Source organism: Marmota flaviventris, chromosome 16 (assembly GCF_047511675.1).
Source record: "Marmota flaviventris isolate mMarFla1 chromosome 16, mMarFla1.hap1, whole genome shotgun sequence".
Taxonomy (NCBI): domain Eukaryota; kingdom Metazoa; phylum Chordata; class Mammalia; order Rodentia; family Sciuridae; genus Marmota; species Marmota flaviventris.
The window spans coordinates 39,522,755-39,538,009 of record NC_092513.1 but is presented as its reverse complement, the minus strand read 5'-3'; the positions used below and the strand labels follow the sequence as shown (position 1 = coordinate 39,538,009).

At 32.7% G+C, this 15,255-nt stretch overlaps 1 protein-coding gene across 3 annotated transcripts in view; it reads left to right on the top strand.

The window, feature by feature from the left end:
* The window catches only part of Rnf138 (ring finger protein 138), a 32,245-nt gene that overhangs the window by 12,532 nt on the left and 4,458 nt on the right, over window positions 1–15,255 (top strand). For all 3 annotated transcript variants that reach the window (XM_027935727.2, XM_071602823.1, XM_071602822.1), the window contains exons 3-6: window positions 8,448–8,613; window positions 9,967–10,082; window positions 12,151–12,207; window positions 13,281–13,389. In XM_027935727.2, the coding sequence (XP_027791528.1) occupies window positions 8,448–8,613; window positions 9,967–10,082; window positions 12,151–12,207; window positions 13,281–13,389 (448 nt within the window). The remainder of the gene's footprint in view (window positions 1–8,447; window positions 8,614–9,966; window positions 10,083–12,150; window positions 12,208–13,280; window positions 13,390–15,255) is intronic.

Genomic DNA, 15,255 nt, shown 5'->3' with positions numbered 1-15,255 from the left:
TACTTCTTTGTTAATCAGTTTTGCAACTAAGATATATTTTTGCCAGCCTCTAGAATCTTCTTTGAAAGTTAGAGTATCTACTTTATAGAGACTTACAGAGCAGCTGCTTTTTAGGGACCTTTTGTTTTTGGTGGTGCTAGGGATTGAGCCCAGGACCATTTTTAGAGACTTTTAAATTAGTTTTGCATTAATTATTTTATTATATAGTTTATTTCAATTGGAAATGTTGATATTTTTTCCTTTATGTCTTTATATTTTTAATTAGTCCTAAGTTAATTTTAAACCTATTGCTTTCTTTCTTTTTTTTTTTTTTTGATTAAAAAAAAAATGACAGCAGAATGCATTACATTTCTTATTACACGTATACAGCACAGTTTTTCATATCTCTGGTTGTATATGAAGTATGTTGACACCTGCTTTATTTCTTATATGAATGTTTTCATTGTGTTTTGGGTGAAATTTCCAGTTTTTAGTAATGCGATTAATATTTGAAGTGTTATATTATAAATTGTTCAACTAATTTATTACATAATTTTGTGGGATTAAATCAGAATTTTTTTTTTCACTTTTAATACTGGAAACTGAACCCAGAGGCACTTTATCACTGATCTACATCCCCCAGCCCTTTTTTAATTTTTAATTTTGAAACAGGGTCTTGCTAAGTTGTCCAGGCTGACCTCAAACTTGTGATTCTCCTGCTTCAGCCTCCTAAGTAACTGGCATGATAGGCTTGTGCCACTGTGTCTGGCTTACCCAGCTTAAACATTTTAAATTTTGTTGTTTTTAAAGGAGGAAAGATTTAATTAGGTTCATGATTTCAGTCCATTGATAATGGGCCTGTGGTAAGCCTGCATATCATGGCAGAAAGGCACAAAGGCTTGGGGGAATAGTTTACCTCATAGCCTGGAAATTTTGGGGGGCAAGGGAGAGTGCAAGTGCCTAGCTTAAACTTTTTTTTTTTTTTTTTGAGAGAGAGAGAGGTAATTTTTTAATATTTTTTAGTTTTCAGGGGACACAACATCTTTATTTTATTTTTATGTGGGCTGAGGATAGAACCTAGTACCCCGTGCATGCCAGGTGAGCGCGCTACCACTTGAGCCACATCTCCAGCCCTAGCTTAAACTTTTTAACATGAATGTGTTTATAACCAATATAAGCTATTGTTTTGGGTATGTGATATTTGGAGGCTGCCTCAATTCCACTTTTTCTATAGGTCTGTGGTTATCTGATTTTGCATTGGTGTGGTGGTTTTTAGGAATACATACGTTGGGTGATAATAGAATTGTGTTACAATAAATCTTGTAATAGATCTTTCAGAGTCTGTATGTATTCACTTTTCCAAGTCTACGAATCTACATTTCTGTGTCATTCAAAAGAAAGTTGGTATAGACATTTAGTTAAAGTAACCTTATGAGAGGTATTTTCATGTGGATAAAAAAACAACCATGAACTTTATATTCACTCTTTAGTCAAACTGAAGTCAGTGGCAGGGGCATGTGCAAACTGCACAGTCTTGTCTCTTTTTTTTTTGGTACCAGGGATTGAACTCAGGGGCACTTGACCACTGGCCACATCCACATCCCCAACCCTTTTTTGTATTTTTATTTAGAGACAGGGTCTTAACTGAGTTGCCTTGTGCCTCGCCGTTGCTGAGGCCGGCTTTGAATTTGAGATCCTCTGCCTCAGCCTCCCAAGCTTCTGGGATCATAGGTGTGCACCACCACGACCAGCAGTTTGTTTTCTTAAAATTGAAACATGTCATCCTAGGATCATTCCTAATGGTTAATTAATTCCAAAAGAGTGAATTCTGTTATATTGGTGAAACTGATGATTTTTACAGTTCTGTCAATATGAAGTATAAATCTCATTCTGGAGATTGTGAGGTCCAAGATTGCCGCAGTCTGGCTGGGCACAAAAATCACGAGCCACTCAAACAGGAACAAATTTTATTTTTGAAACTCCCCTGGAATTCCCTCCTACCGCACTTCCCCAACCAATGGGAACTCTCCAGGAGTCCCGTAGCAGGCAGAGGTGGACAGCAGGGGTCTAATATCCATTTGAATGCAGATCTTAACATAATCATATCATCTCAATGGCTTGTTGGCGTCACCTTTCAACCAAAAATGCCATGCATCATTACTACTTGGCTATGGCTCTTAGCACAAGATGGCAGGGCTGCATATTATGAGGGTCTTCTTGCTGGTGGAGATAGTTCCAAGGCCACTGAGGGTAGTGAATGACAAGAGGGGTGCCTGGGAACTTTTATTTTTTGATAGGCATAGGATCACAAATTAATGAAAAAAAAAAGACTAATTAAGATAGTTTGGGGGCAGCTTTGCATGAAACCACTGCATACATGTTTTTCAGATGGATTAAAAAATGAAGGGCAAAGCTTTAACTTTTTAGTAAGAAATGCGGGGAATGTCTTATCTTGAAATAGCAAAGTCCTTAAGAAAGCTAAATCACGAACTGAAATTTTAGGGAAGAGTGATGAATTTAGACTATATTAACATTTAAAAATTTTTTATATCAGAGGATCACAGACAATGTTAAAGACAAATGATAGAATAGTGATGTGGTCTGTTCAAGTACAACAGATTGTATCAGGTAGGTTTTTACATGTTTTTTTTTTCCCCCCACTCAACATTAATGTTTCATCCCATCATCAAAAGGCATTGGAAGCAAAGTATACTAAAAGTAATTGAATGTAACAAGCCACACAGAATGCGCAACAACTATCTTCTTGGTTCAGTTGGTCTTGAGTTCTTGGAATACCTATTGCATTTTTGCCTTTCCTTTGTGCATTTTACTCTGCTTTCATAATTTATTAGCTCTAACTATTTATTCCTCTGCCCCTTTTTAAAGTTCAGGGTAAAGTGTTTATTAGGAATGTAGTACTTTATAAAGCTTTAGTGTGGAGCTATACAGAATGCAAATATTTTCAGTATTTCATATGTTGTGTAATATCAGAAATGTCTAAAGTATGTACAGCAAATGATTTTAATTTGGGATTCTAGGTTGTTGATCATTTTCTGTCAGAACTTTGAGCATCATTCCATTCTTTTGTCATCTGTAATTGCTCATGAAGTATGATGCTGATCTAATTTTCATTCCTTGGTAAATGGTCTATCTTTTACTCCCTCTTGGAAAGCTATTGGAAGTTGAAAAAAGATTATTTAAAAGTTTCCAGTGATCTGTGTAGGTATGAGTCTTTTAAAATTCATTGTACAGGTTATTCACTTGTCTCTTATTCTTTTTTTATTTAAAAAAAATATTTATTTTTTAGTAGTAGTTGGACTCAATGCCTTTATTTTATTTATTTATTTTTATGTGGTGCTAAAGATTGAACCCAGGGCCTCACACATGCTAGGTGAATGCTCTACCGTGAAGCCACAACCACAGCTCCCAGTTGTCTCTTATTCTGCAGACATGTTTGCTTACTGCTGGACTCTGACATTCTTTTTTTTTTTTTTTTAAGAGAGAGAATTTTAATATTTATTTTTTAGTTTTCGGCGGACATAACATCTTTGTATGTGGTGCTGAGGATTGAACCCGGGCCGCACGCATGCCAGGCGAGCGCGCTACCGCTTGAGCCACATCCCCAGCGCCCCCCCCCCCCTTTTTTTTTTTCAAAATAATTTTCCATTGTCTGTCTTCTGTTTGGTGGTTGTTGGGCTACAGAATTAGGGAATCTTATGGTTTATTTCTAAAGAAATTTATTTTCTTTCTAGCTTTATTTATTTATTTTTTTTTTAAATTTTTTTTGTGGTACTGGGGATTGAATTTAGGGCTCTGTGCTAGGCAAGTGTTTTTTTTGTTTGTTTGTTTGTTTTTAAACCCAATTAGAAGATAATTTTAATTTTTCTGTTTTTTAACAATTTAATATAACTCTTAATAATTAAGACCTAATTAAGACCTTAACGTAAGTGTAATGCACATATGAAAAAAGGTCCCTATTGTAAATGTCTAGCTCAATGAATTTTTTCCAAACTGAGTATATCTGTATAGTCATCAAACAAAAGAACATTGAGAGCACACTGAAAATTTCCCAGTGTATCTTTCTCCAAGGAAAATCTCACATTCTCCAAGATACCCCAATGATGACTTTGAAAATATTTTTTTTAGTTGTCAGTGTTCCTTTATTTTATTTATTTATAGGTGATGCTGAGAATTGAACCCAGTACCTCTGCACATCCCCAGTGTGGGGGTAGGGGAGGCGCCTTTTTTTGTATTTTATTTAGAGACAGGGTCTTGCTGAGTTGTTTATGGCCTCAATAAGTTGCTGAGGCTGGCTTTGAACTTGTGATCTTCCTGCCTCAGCCTCCCCAAAATTCGTTGAGCTGGACATTTATAATAGGGGCCCTTTTTCATATGCGTATTACACTTAAGGTCTTAATTAGAGGTATCCTTTACATCTTAATTAAGAATTATATTTAATTGTTATAAAATAGAAAAATTAAGTTTATCTTCTGATTGGGCTTTAAAAAATGCTTAAAACAAACAAACAAACAAACAAGCAAAACACTTGCCCAGCACAGGACCCTGAGTTCAATCCTCAGTACCACAAGGTGTGTGCCACTGGGCCCTACCTGCTTTTTATATTTTCATTCTCATTATAGGAACTGTAATTCATTTTGTAAATAAGCCACAATTTATTCTTCTATTGATAACATTTATATAATTTTTAGTTTTAAGCTATTGCATATAGTGGGCTGCAAACATTCTGGGAATTTTTTTTTTTATTACATATACAATGCTATTTGGTATGTATTTTGGAGTAGAATTTCTGGGCTGTAGTAGATACTGCCAACTGGTTTCTCAAATGGTTGTATCAGTTTACACTCTCTACCATCAAATAAATGTTGGTTTACACCTCCCTTTTCATTTTTAGTGAAGTTATTTCTTTTTTAGTCTTGTTGAATAAGTGGATTTTGAAATTTTGATATCTTTCCTCTTCCTAAATAATAACTTTTATTTGTACATATTAAAATTTTTAAATATTCTATTTATGGAAGTATTAAGTTATCCAGCTTACTAATTAACTATTTTTAATTGCTATTTCACTTTATTTCTTGCATTTGATTCCATCTTTTTTATGCACAATTCTCTCTTAGCAGTGAGTTTTGCTGATATGGAGTTTGTTAACAGCTTCGATTCTGAATTTAAAGAGGAAGGTTTAGTTTAGTGATAGTTTTACCTTCATCTCTAAATATTATCTCTCTTTTATAGCTTTGGTAGACGTAGCTTCCATAACAGTACTTAAGTCTTGGTTCCTTTTCTCTTACTCTTAAACTCCTTTGAATTGTATATGTTTAAATTATTTCTTTAGTACTCTTCCACCTTGTCTGCTCTTCATATTCCCTCCAATTTCAAGATCATATTTCTAATTGTTTACTGGATATTGTGCATTGAGATTATTTTTGTGGTACTTTGAAATTAACACTTATACTTTCTATGCCAGATAATTCTTCCAATATTTATTAACTTGATGAATAGAGTCACCTTTTCCTCAGTCTTCCAAGTTAGAAATCCTACCTTTCTCTCCTACAACTAATTATAATTTTTTTTTTTTTTTTTTTGTACCTGGAATTGAACCCAGGGGCCACTGAGCTACATTTGCAGACCTTTTTACTTTTTTTTCTTTTGAGATAGGGTCACACAGAGTTTCTGAGACTGTCCTTGAACTTGTGATCCTCTTATCTCAGCCTCCAGAAACCCTGGGATTACAGGCATGCACCTCAGTGCCTGGCTTTTTTTTTTTTTTTTAAACAGGAAGCTCTATCCAAATGCAGGCAAAAACATTAAGATAGTGGGATAGACAAAGGGGGGAATGAAGGGAAAGGAGGCTTGGGATAGGGAAAGACAGTGGAATGAATCTAACCTAACTTTATGAATATATCACAGTGAATTTCACCATCATGTACATCTATCATACACTAATTAAAAAAATAAATAGCAGAAATATCAATAGAGTATAGAGGGAAAGGAACGGGGGAGGGAGGAGGGCAGGGAAGTACTGGGAACTGAATTAGACCAAATTATTTCAATGCTTTTATAATTATGTCAAAATGAGTCCTATAGTTAGGTAAAAGAGCTAGTAAAAAAAAAAAAAAAAGAAGTGTTTCTCTAAAACAGAGCTATTTGTGTTCCTCCCTTTTAAAACCTGTTTTAGTGAAGACCTTATTGTAGTTTAGACTGTTGTTTCTAATTATTGCTTATTTAAGTGAGGGAGCTATCTGATGCTTCCTTCCCTCTTTTTTTTCTTTTTTTTTAATATTTATTTTTTAGTTGTAGTTTGACACAATATCTTTATTTTATTTATTTATTTTTATATTTATTTTATTTATGAAGTGCTGAGGATCGAACCCAAAGCTTCACACACACTAGGCAAGCGCTCTACCACTGAGCCACAACCCCAGCCCCTCTTTTTTTCTTTATAGTCCCTCAAGTTGAAGAATACAAATACTGAGCAAACAAAGTATTTAAATAAAAAACTTATTTAAAAATTATAAATCATACAGATAATAAATTTAAAATTTTTAGTTTAAACAAATTTGTAACATTATTTTATAATTTGAGCATTTATGCTTCTGGAGTTATCAAAGCTCAAATGGCACTTAAGACTTCTGGGGTACCCTAGGAACTTTGGTAAGTATTGATATATCGTGATCTGAAATGTTGAATAGTCATTTTCCAATATCTTCACTGTTACAGTTTTTATCTGGGATATATCCCTAAAAGCTCATTGGTTGGACAATGCAGCAGTGTTCTAAGTTGGAAAGAGTGGATTATGGAGTTCTGACTTAAATCTACTTGATGTATAATATTTTGAATGTGTTGTTGGTAACTGGGTAGGTGGAGTTTGCCTGGAGGAGGTAGCCACTTGGGGGTGCAGTCTTGGGGACTATGTCTTTCCTTGGCCCATTCCTCTCTGCTTCCTGGCTGCTATGAATTGAACAGCTTTCCTCCATCATGCCCCTCCACTATGGTGTTTTGTCTTGGAGCCTGCTAACCATGGACCAAATCTCTGAAACTGAGCCCAAAATAAACTTTTCTTCCTCTAAGTTGTTGTGAGTTGAGGTCACAGTGACAAAAAGTTGACTTAACACACTCAGTTATATTGGTTAATTTATTGACATTTTATAATTATGCATAATTATGGGCTATAATTAGATGCTTATTTTTATAATTTTTAAGACTAGTTTCTAGTTTAACAAGTGAAAACTGATGTCTTGGTCTTATTTGCTTTGCATTATTTTGATTCCTTGTTCTGGTGAATATTATTAGTGTTTTAATTTATGGTCTTAATTGATAATCACTTCTAATGTCTTTAATGATATTAGCTACTGTTCTACTGTTTGCACTTTCCTGACTCATAGTATTGAAATCATGTGAATAACTCAATTGTAAATATTTTTACTATTTTATGGATTAGGAAACTGATTTTAGAGGGGAAAAATGATTGTTCAGTACTACATAGTTAGGGAACTCAGATTCTCATTTTTTATTTCATTGTTCCCTCACTTTTATTGGTATAAATTAGTAATGTTGATACATTTGATCCCAAATATAGACACCTATATGGCAGAGCCAGGATAAGAGCCTGTGATTTATCTGGCTCTCTTAAAAGCAAAATGATCAAATGTGGTAATTAGTGTGATCAGAGGAGAATAAATTAAAATTTTATTTAGTTAGTTTGGTTCCACTTAGAATGTTGGCTGTGGATGTTAATGCTAGAAGTGTTCTTAAATATTTCTTAAATTGTATTCCTTTGTATATCATTGTGGGAAATTTTTATATTTCCTGACCACATAAGTTTGGGCAACCATTATGTTTTTCCTTAGCAGAGGAAACAGTCTGTTCTTCCAGCTTTGCTAATTAATCTATGTATTCTTATTTTGGTGGTGCTGGGGATCAAACTCACTGCCTCACTCATGCTAGGCAAGTGTTCTATCACTGTACTTTCTACTTCTAACCCTATGCAGTCTTGTTTAATAGACCTAATCATATTTTGTGGGAACATCTTGATATTATATCAGTTTGAGGCAAAAGATGATATGGTCCATCCTTTCAGTTTGTAAGGGGAGAAAATGGAGATCCAGTATAGGTGTGTTTCATACACCTGCTAAATGGCAGCGCCAGGATAAGACTCAGTTCTTCCTTTGTACCATGCTTCCTGTGATAATGTTACATAGTAATATTTATGTTTTCATATACTCTATTAAACAATTGTAAAGTAGATCTGTAGCTGCTTTTATGTTCTCATCTAATCTAGTTATTAGTCTTATTCTCTGAGAAATAACATATAGTTCTTAAAATCCTGAGATGTACATATGAATAGCTTAATGTACTTAGCATAAATATTTGTCCAGAGTCACTTATTTAATCATAGAAATAAAAAGAGTACTTTTTTTCTGTAATTAACATGTCACAAATGTTTGATTTAGTTTCTGTAGAAAATGTTTCCTGACTGCAATGAGAGAAAGTGGAATACATTGTCCCCTGTGTCGTGGAAATGTGACTAGAAGAGAAAGAGCGTGTCCAGAACGGGCCTTAGATCTTGAAAATATCATGAGGAAGTTTTCTGGTAGCTGTAGATGCTGTGCAAAACAGGTAGAGTAAATGCTCTTTGAAAGTTAAAAATTCTACTCTGAAGTTTTCATTTGAGTGCTCTTGGTGGGTGCTTACACTGTTTTAAAGAGAAAGATATTATTTAGTTTTGGAATTGAGTAGAAAAGACCAAAAAAAGTTGTGGCTGTAGATTTTACTAGATTATAAGCTTATTGAGAACAGAGATTGAAAGATAAAATCTCTGAATTGTCATACTTTTTAGCATGGTATTTCTTGCAAATAGCTCATTAATTACTTGCAAAATTAATTGAGCACTTAGTTCATTTATACCCATTGTGGTGGATTTAATGTTTAAATAGTTTTTCTGACAATAGCATCAGTATTGCAGCTTTGTACATAGAAATGTTAATCATTCGGCCAAATTGAAGTCAACAAATTCTCTAGGGTCCTGCTTTATTTATGTATTTATCTAAGAAATCACAAAGTATTTGGCAGAAGACTTTGGTTAATTTTTAAGTAACAGGTAGAAAAATCAGGTGTTGGCAAATAACTGGCATTTCTTTTCTTTTTTTTTTAACAGAGAGAGAGAGAGAATTTTAATATTTATTTTTTAGCTTTCGGCAGACACTACATCTTTTTTTGTATGTGGTGCTGAGGATCGAACCCGGGCCGCATGCATGCCAGGCAAGAGCGATACCGCTTGAGCCACATCCCCAGCCCCGGCATTTATTTTCTTATCTGTAATGTATTGTTCTATTATTCAGAGAAGGTGTAAAATGATGTGGAGTAGCTAGACTTTGAGTAGATTTATGTGTCTATGGATTTTTTTCTGAAAACTAATAGTCAGTAAACAAAACTGTTACCATTTCATGCATGCACATAAATCAGATCTGTTTTTCTATGACTTTAAAGAAGGTGATAGAGCAATGGAGTGAAGCTGGAAAACATACTTGAGAGATTCTGGCTTTACTCCTCAGTGAGAAACTGAAAAATGTTTCATATATTGACCTGGGAACTTAATTTTTTTAAAAAATGCTTTCTATTTGTGCTATAAGTAGTTAAATAAAGAAATGCCTAATAGAATGAGACAACTTCTTAGTACTTTTGACTTTTTTAATATTAGTAGTATCATCATCTCAAGTATAAAATTATTTGTTGATATTTTTTGCTGTGTCTTTATAGAAGTAAGGTCAGCACCTAATAGAAAGGTATTACCTATTTTCAATTCTTGCTTAAGAATTAAATAATATTTTTTAAAAATATGTTTTCATATACTCTTTATTTAAATGAATTTAATCTTGTTTAATTTCATCATTTATTTTAATCTTTTTTCTCGTTGAGAGTATCAAATGTTGTGTTTTTTTTTTAACTAAAAACATTTTAATCTATTTACAGATTAAATTCTATCGTATGAGACATCATTATAAATCTTGTAAGAAGTATCAGGATGAATATGGTGTTTCTTCTATTATTCCAAACTTTCAGATATCTCAAGATTCAGTAGGGAATAGGTAAGCAACCTTTGTTGTTAAAAGTATAATTTTTATAATTGAAATGGGAATTGTTTGGGGAACTAGGATTTTTTTTTTATCATTTGTATTTTTAAAGTAAAATATACTATTAAAACATTTTCCTTCAAAATTTTTGATAAAAATGAAAAAGTTATTTGAAAAGTAAGTTTTATTTTAGTGATATAAAATATTTAAATTTTGGTGTTTTTTTTTTTTTTTTTTTTTTTTTAATTTTGAACTGGGGATTGAACTCAGGGGCACTCTACCACTGAGCTATATACCAGTTTTTTATTTTGAGACAGGGTCTTAATAAATTGCTGGGACTGGTATCAAACTTGAGTCCTACTGCCTCAACCTCCAAAATCGCGCTAGAAGCAATACTTTAAAATTAAAAACTTTTTTTTTTTTAAATGCTACTGATACAGTATTCAAAGCTTAGATGCAGGTTCACTTTGTTTTGATGATTATTGTGACTGGAAAAGATACCTTCCTATAAAAAATGTAGATTTCAAATGGAGCTATGTCATATAAGTTCAAATTACTAAAATTTTTAGTTCTGTTCACTAAATATCAAAAGGGCTTTTATTGACATTTTCATCTTCCCTGATAAAAACTGTTAAAAATCAACCAGAAATTGTTATATTTTCAAGGGGAACATTCAAAATTCATTGATTTTATTTATGTAGGAGATTTTTTAACTGATTAGAAAGACCTGTTACCAAGTTGAGTTTGAGTGTTTTTTAAACAATACAGAGGTAGAGTCTCCCTGTATTGCCCACACTGGCTTCCAGCTCTTGGGTCCAAGCAGTTCTTCTGCTTCAGCCTCCTGAGTAACTAGAACTACAAGTGTGCCCCACTTGAGATTTTTAAAAAATAGGTGTCACATACTGATTTTGGTCACAAAAATCATACAATGTTTCCTTAATAATTGTATTCTTCATAGTTTGAGTTTATTTTAAAGAGCAATTTTTTTTAGTGTTTTTGTTGTTAAAATGCCACCTTTACTGGAACAGACAGATTAATATCTGTCAAATATATGCAAAATACTCTTTTAAAAGTTTTTTATTGGGCTGGGGTTGTGGAGCAACAGTAGGGTGCTTGCAAGACCTGGATTTGATCCTCAGCATCACATAAAAATAAATAAACAAAATACAGGTATTGTGTCCAACTACAACTAAAAAATAAATATATTTTTTAAAAAAGTCTTCTATTTGGGTATGTAATTCAACTGCGTGTGGAGAGGTGGTTATCTTCACAGAGGGTGCCTTTTCATTGAGTATATATTGTTAAATGCAACTTTATTTTGAAAAATTTAAAAAAGACCATCTGTTAGGTAGGTGATACACTATTGTTTGTCTTTTTATAAAAGAAAATTGAATAGTAAGGTTTTTTTGTTTGTTTGTTTAAGTTCAACAACCCTTAAGTTTAGGGTTGAGATATAGAGCAAACCTCTTGTCCTATCTTGCTACCTATCTCTTTACTATTAAGATTTCTAAGTTTGAAGGACCTTGCTTTTATAAAATTGACCAAATGGGTGAAATTCTCTCTCACATAAGTGGCAATTCCCATATGGCATGTCCATTCTTCCTTTACGACTTCTCTAATATTTTATACGACACATGACTGACAAGTGAAGAGAAGATATCAAGATGTTGTATATGTTAAATATTAGTGAAGTTTGGGAGTCAAATATAAGTGTAGTAAATAAGTATTTTCTTAAGCCTACTCCGTTTTGGAGGCCACAACCTTAAACAGTATCCTACCACATGTCAAAAAGTTGATGAATTTTTGAAGTCTATCCATGTTTAAAATCTTACTGGTAGAGGTAGAGGAGTAGGATTTAAGGTAATTGCAAAATTGTCTAATCTGTATTTTTGTGACTGCATACTAATATTAAAAGACATGAATAAGAACCTAATAAGCAGTTCTGTCTTAATTTGTTTGAAAAGTAATTACCATAATTATTGTATGTTCAGAACATTTGAAATTTATTAACAGTTCAAGTTAACAAATCACTGATGGTTTTATTACTTGAGGTTTTAACCATTTTCCCCCTGTGCTTATTAAGTAATAGGAGTGAAACATCCACATCTGATAACACAGAAACTTACCAAGAGAATACAAGGTAAGCTTTTTAAAAATTTTGCTAATTTAGCAGGTAATATCTATTATTTATTAAATAATAAATTTGTAAAATAAATTTTTATTTACTTAAATCAACTTAACAACTAGAAGTTGTTAGTTTAAGAAATAAACAGTATAATTTTTGTTTTTAATAATTTCATTAAATTTAGAAAGTTTAGCTATTCTCTTTGACTGTGGTTAAATTTCTTCCAAGCATGATTCATATAGTTTTCAATGTTGAATTGTTCCTTGATGACTTTGAGAGGTATCAAAACCTAATAATGCTTGATCCTCAGATTGTTTTGAAGTGCTTTATTCTAGTGATCAATGTGTCTTTTTGCTTTATCTGTAAATTTTGTATGTTTAATTCCTAGGACCTGGATTATATTAAAGATATAATTTATTATTATTATTTCTACTGAGGATTTAACCCTGGCATGCTTTACCACTGAGCCCTAGCCCACTTTTTATTTTTTATTTTGAAAACAGGGTTTTTTCTAAGTTGCTCATGGCTGGTCTCAAAGATGAGATTCTACTGCTTCAACCTTCTGAGTTAATGTGATTACAGGCATGGGCCTTTGTGCCTGGCTAAAGGTATAATTTTGGTAGAAATCTTAGAAGTTTTAAATTTTAGCATCAGACACTGGTGCATGCCTATAATCCCAGTGACTCAGGAGGCTGAGGAGGATCACAAGTTCAAAGCCAACCTCTGCAGCTTAGTGAGGCCCTAAAAAAATTTTCAAGGAACACAAGAGTGACATCTATTAGCTTCATATTAATGCTTGATTCTAAAAATTTGGACTTAACTACTTAAAAAAAGCTAAGTCTTTTTGTTGTTATTGTTTTGATCTAGGCAGACTCCATGAAAAAAATTTAATACTATTTCTGTTAACTGAGTTTGAGAAGTTCTGTTCTAGATCATTTATTTAAAACATTTTGAAAATGTGAGAATCCTTCAATAGTCTAATGATTATAACTTTAAAAAAATAAGCTCACATTAGTCAAAATATAGTAGAGCTAATTTTTTTGTTACGGTATTGAATTAAATATGCTTCATTTACAATTGTTTTGTAGTTCTGGGAATCCCACCTTTAAGTGTCCCTTGTGTCAAGAGTCAAATTTTACTAGACAGCGTTTACTTGATCACTGTAACAGTAACCACCTATTTCAGATAGTTCCTGTGGTAAGTACATGTTTAAGATAGTCTTCTGCTTAAAGTATGCTGCTCCATTTATTTTACTTTATATATGCAAAAGGGAAGGCCATTGATATAAATTGGGATATAGAGCATTATCAGTAAGGTAGATTTTTGTCAATAAATGATTGATAAATCAAATTTTATTTGAGCCAAAATGAAATGTTTAGAAATCCAAGGGATATGCTTATTATGAGATAGGATAGGACAGCCTGGAGAAGAGTAAAGTGATGAATGAGGTGAACAGGAAATTCATTGTTAAACAGTGACAGAACCTAAATCTGTTGGGTCCTTTCAGTTTTTTTCTCTATAGGATGTAGATGACAGGGTCCAATCAGGTGGATTTGTTGAAAGAATAAACCCAACAGGTATTTTTAAAAAAATATTTATTTTTTAATTGTAGTTGAACTCAATATCTTTATTTATTTTTTTTATGTGGTGCTGAGGATCGAACCCAGGGCCTCGCATGTGCTAGGCGAGCGCTCTACTGCTAAGCTACAACCTCAGCCCCCCAGCAGGTATTTTAAATTCTAAACCTTTGCAGAATCTGATACATGAATGCATAAAGCAAGGAAGGAAAAGAACCATACTTTCTTTTTGATGCATACAAATCATTTTGATGTCATTTTGAGGGTGAGTTAGAAAGTGATGAGACCTTTTCAGTGAATGAAGAAAATAAAAGAGTAGCAGTGTGCAGGATTCCAACATTGTGTTAATGGTCTCAGAACAGCTTATTTTGAACACAGTTAATAAGTGATTTTAACTGTGGCTAATGGAATAGAATGAACAGAACTGGAAGAGATATTTCTTTTTTAGCTAAGCTTTTTGTGTGTGTGTGTGTGTGGTCCTGGGGATTAAACCCAGGGCTTTGTGCATGCGAGGCAAGCACTCTGCTAACTGAACTATATATATATCCCTGCCCATAAGCATTTTGATACGTAAACATTCTCTTCAGAAATAAGAATAGGAGGAAAATTTATCAGTAAAAACTTGTAGATATTTTTAAGCTTAGTGGATTACTAGAAAAATTTGTGAAAAAAGCATGCCCCAGTAACTATCGAATTCCTTCCAACTCTTGCATACCTACTTTGCTTTTTTAGAAGGGGGTCAGTTTCTGTTAAATAATAATGCCAAGAAGTCTTCAGGAAATCTCATATATAAGAAATTACACTTAGTTTTATATTGAATTAGCAATTTTTATTCATTTCTGCTTAATAGTCACTCTATTGTAAGCTTTGACTAGAGTCCAGTTACAAAAGTTCCTTTTTATATTATTTAGTATGTCATCCATTTGCTTTTAAAGATGTACTTCATTAAAATTTTAAGAATGCAATTTAAATTTCATAATTCACATAATTTTCATTTTACATGTAAATGAAGCTAATAATATCATGGTATTATGTAGATCGAATGAGATTATTTACTACATAGGCAATTAATGATAACTATCATTACTGTTGGTGTTTTTATAGACTCTGTTTCTATTGAAATAATTGTGTAATTGGAAATTAAGTAATAGAATATAAAAGGTCTCTTATTGTATTAGTGCATTTTTTAAGGTACTTTGGGAAATAATCTAGTTATGAAATCTGGCCTTTAGAAATGTTTTTCTTCAAGGGCTAGAAGTGTAGCTTGGTGGTTGAAGGCTTCCCTAGCAGGCTTGAAGCCCTAGGTTGGATACCAGCATCATTAAAATAAAAGGAAATACTTTTCAGATATTTCAGTTTTGTTTTGTTTTTTTTTTTAGAGCACTGAAGTACAGCAAATATTGCAATAAAACAAGTCACACAAAATATTTGATTTTCCATTGTATATAAAAGCTTATTATTATGTGTTTACTGTGTCAAAATAAAA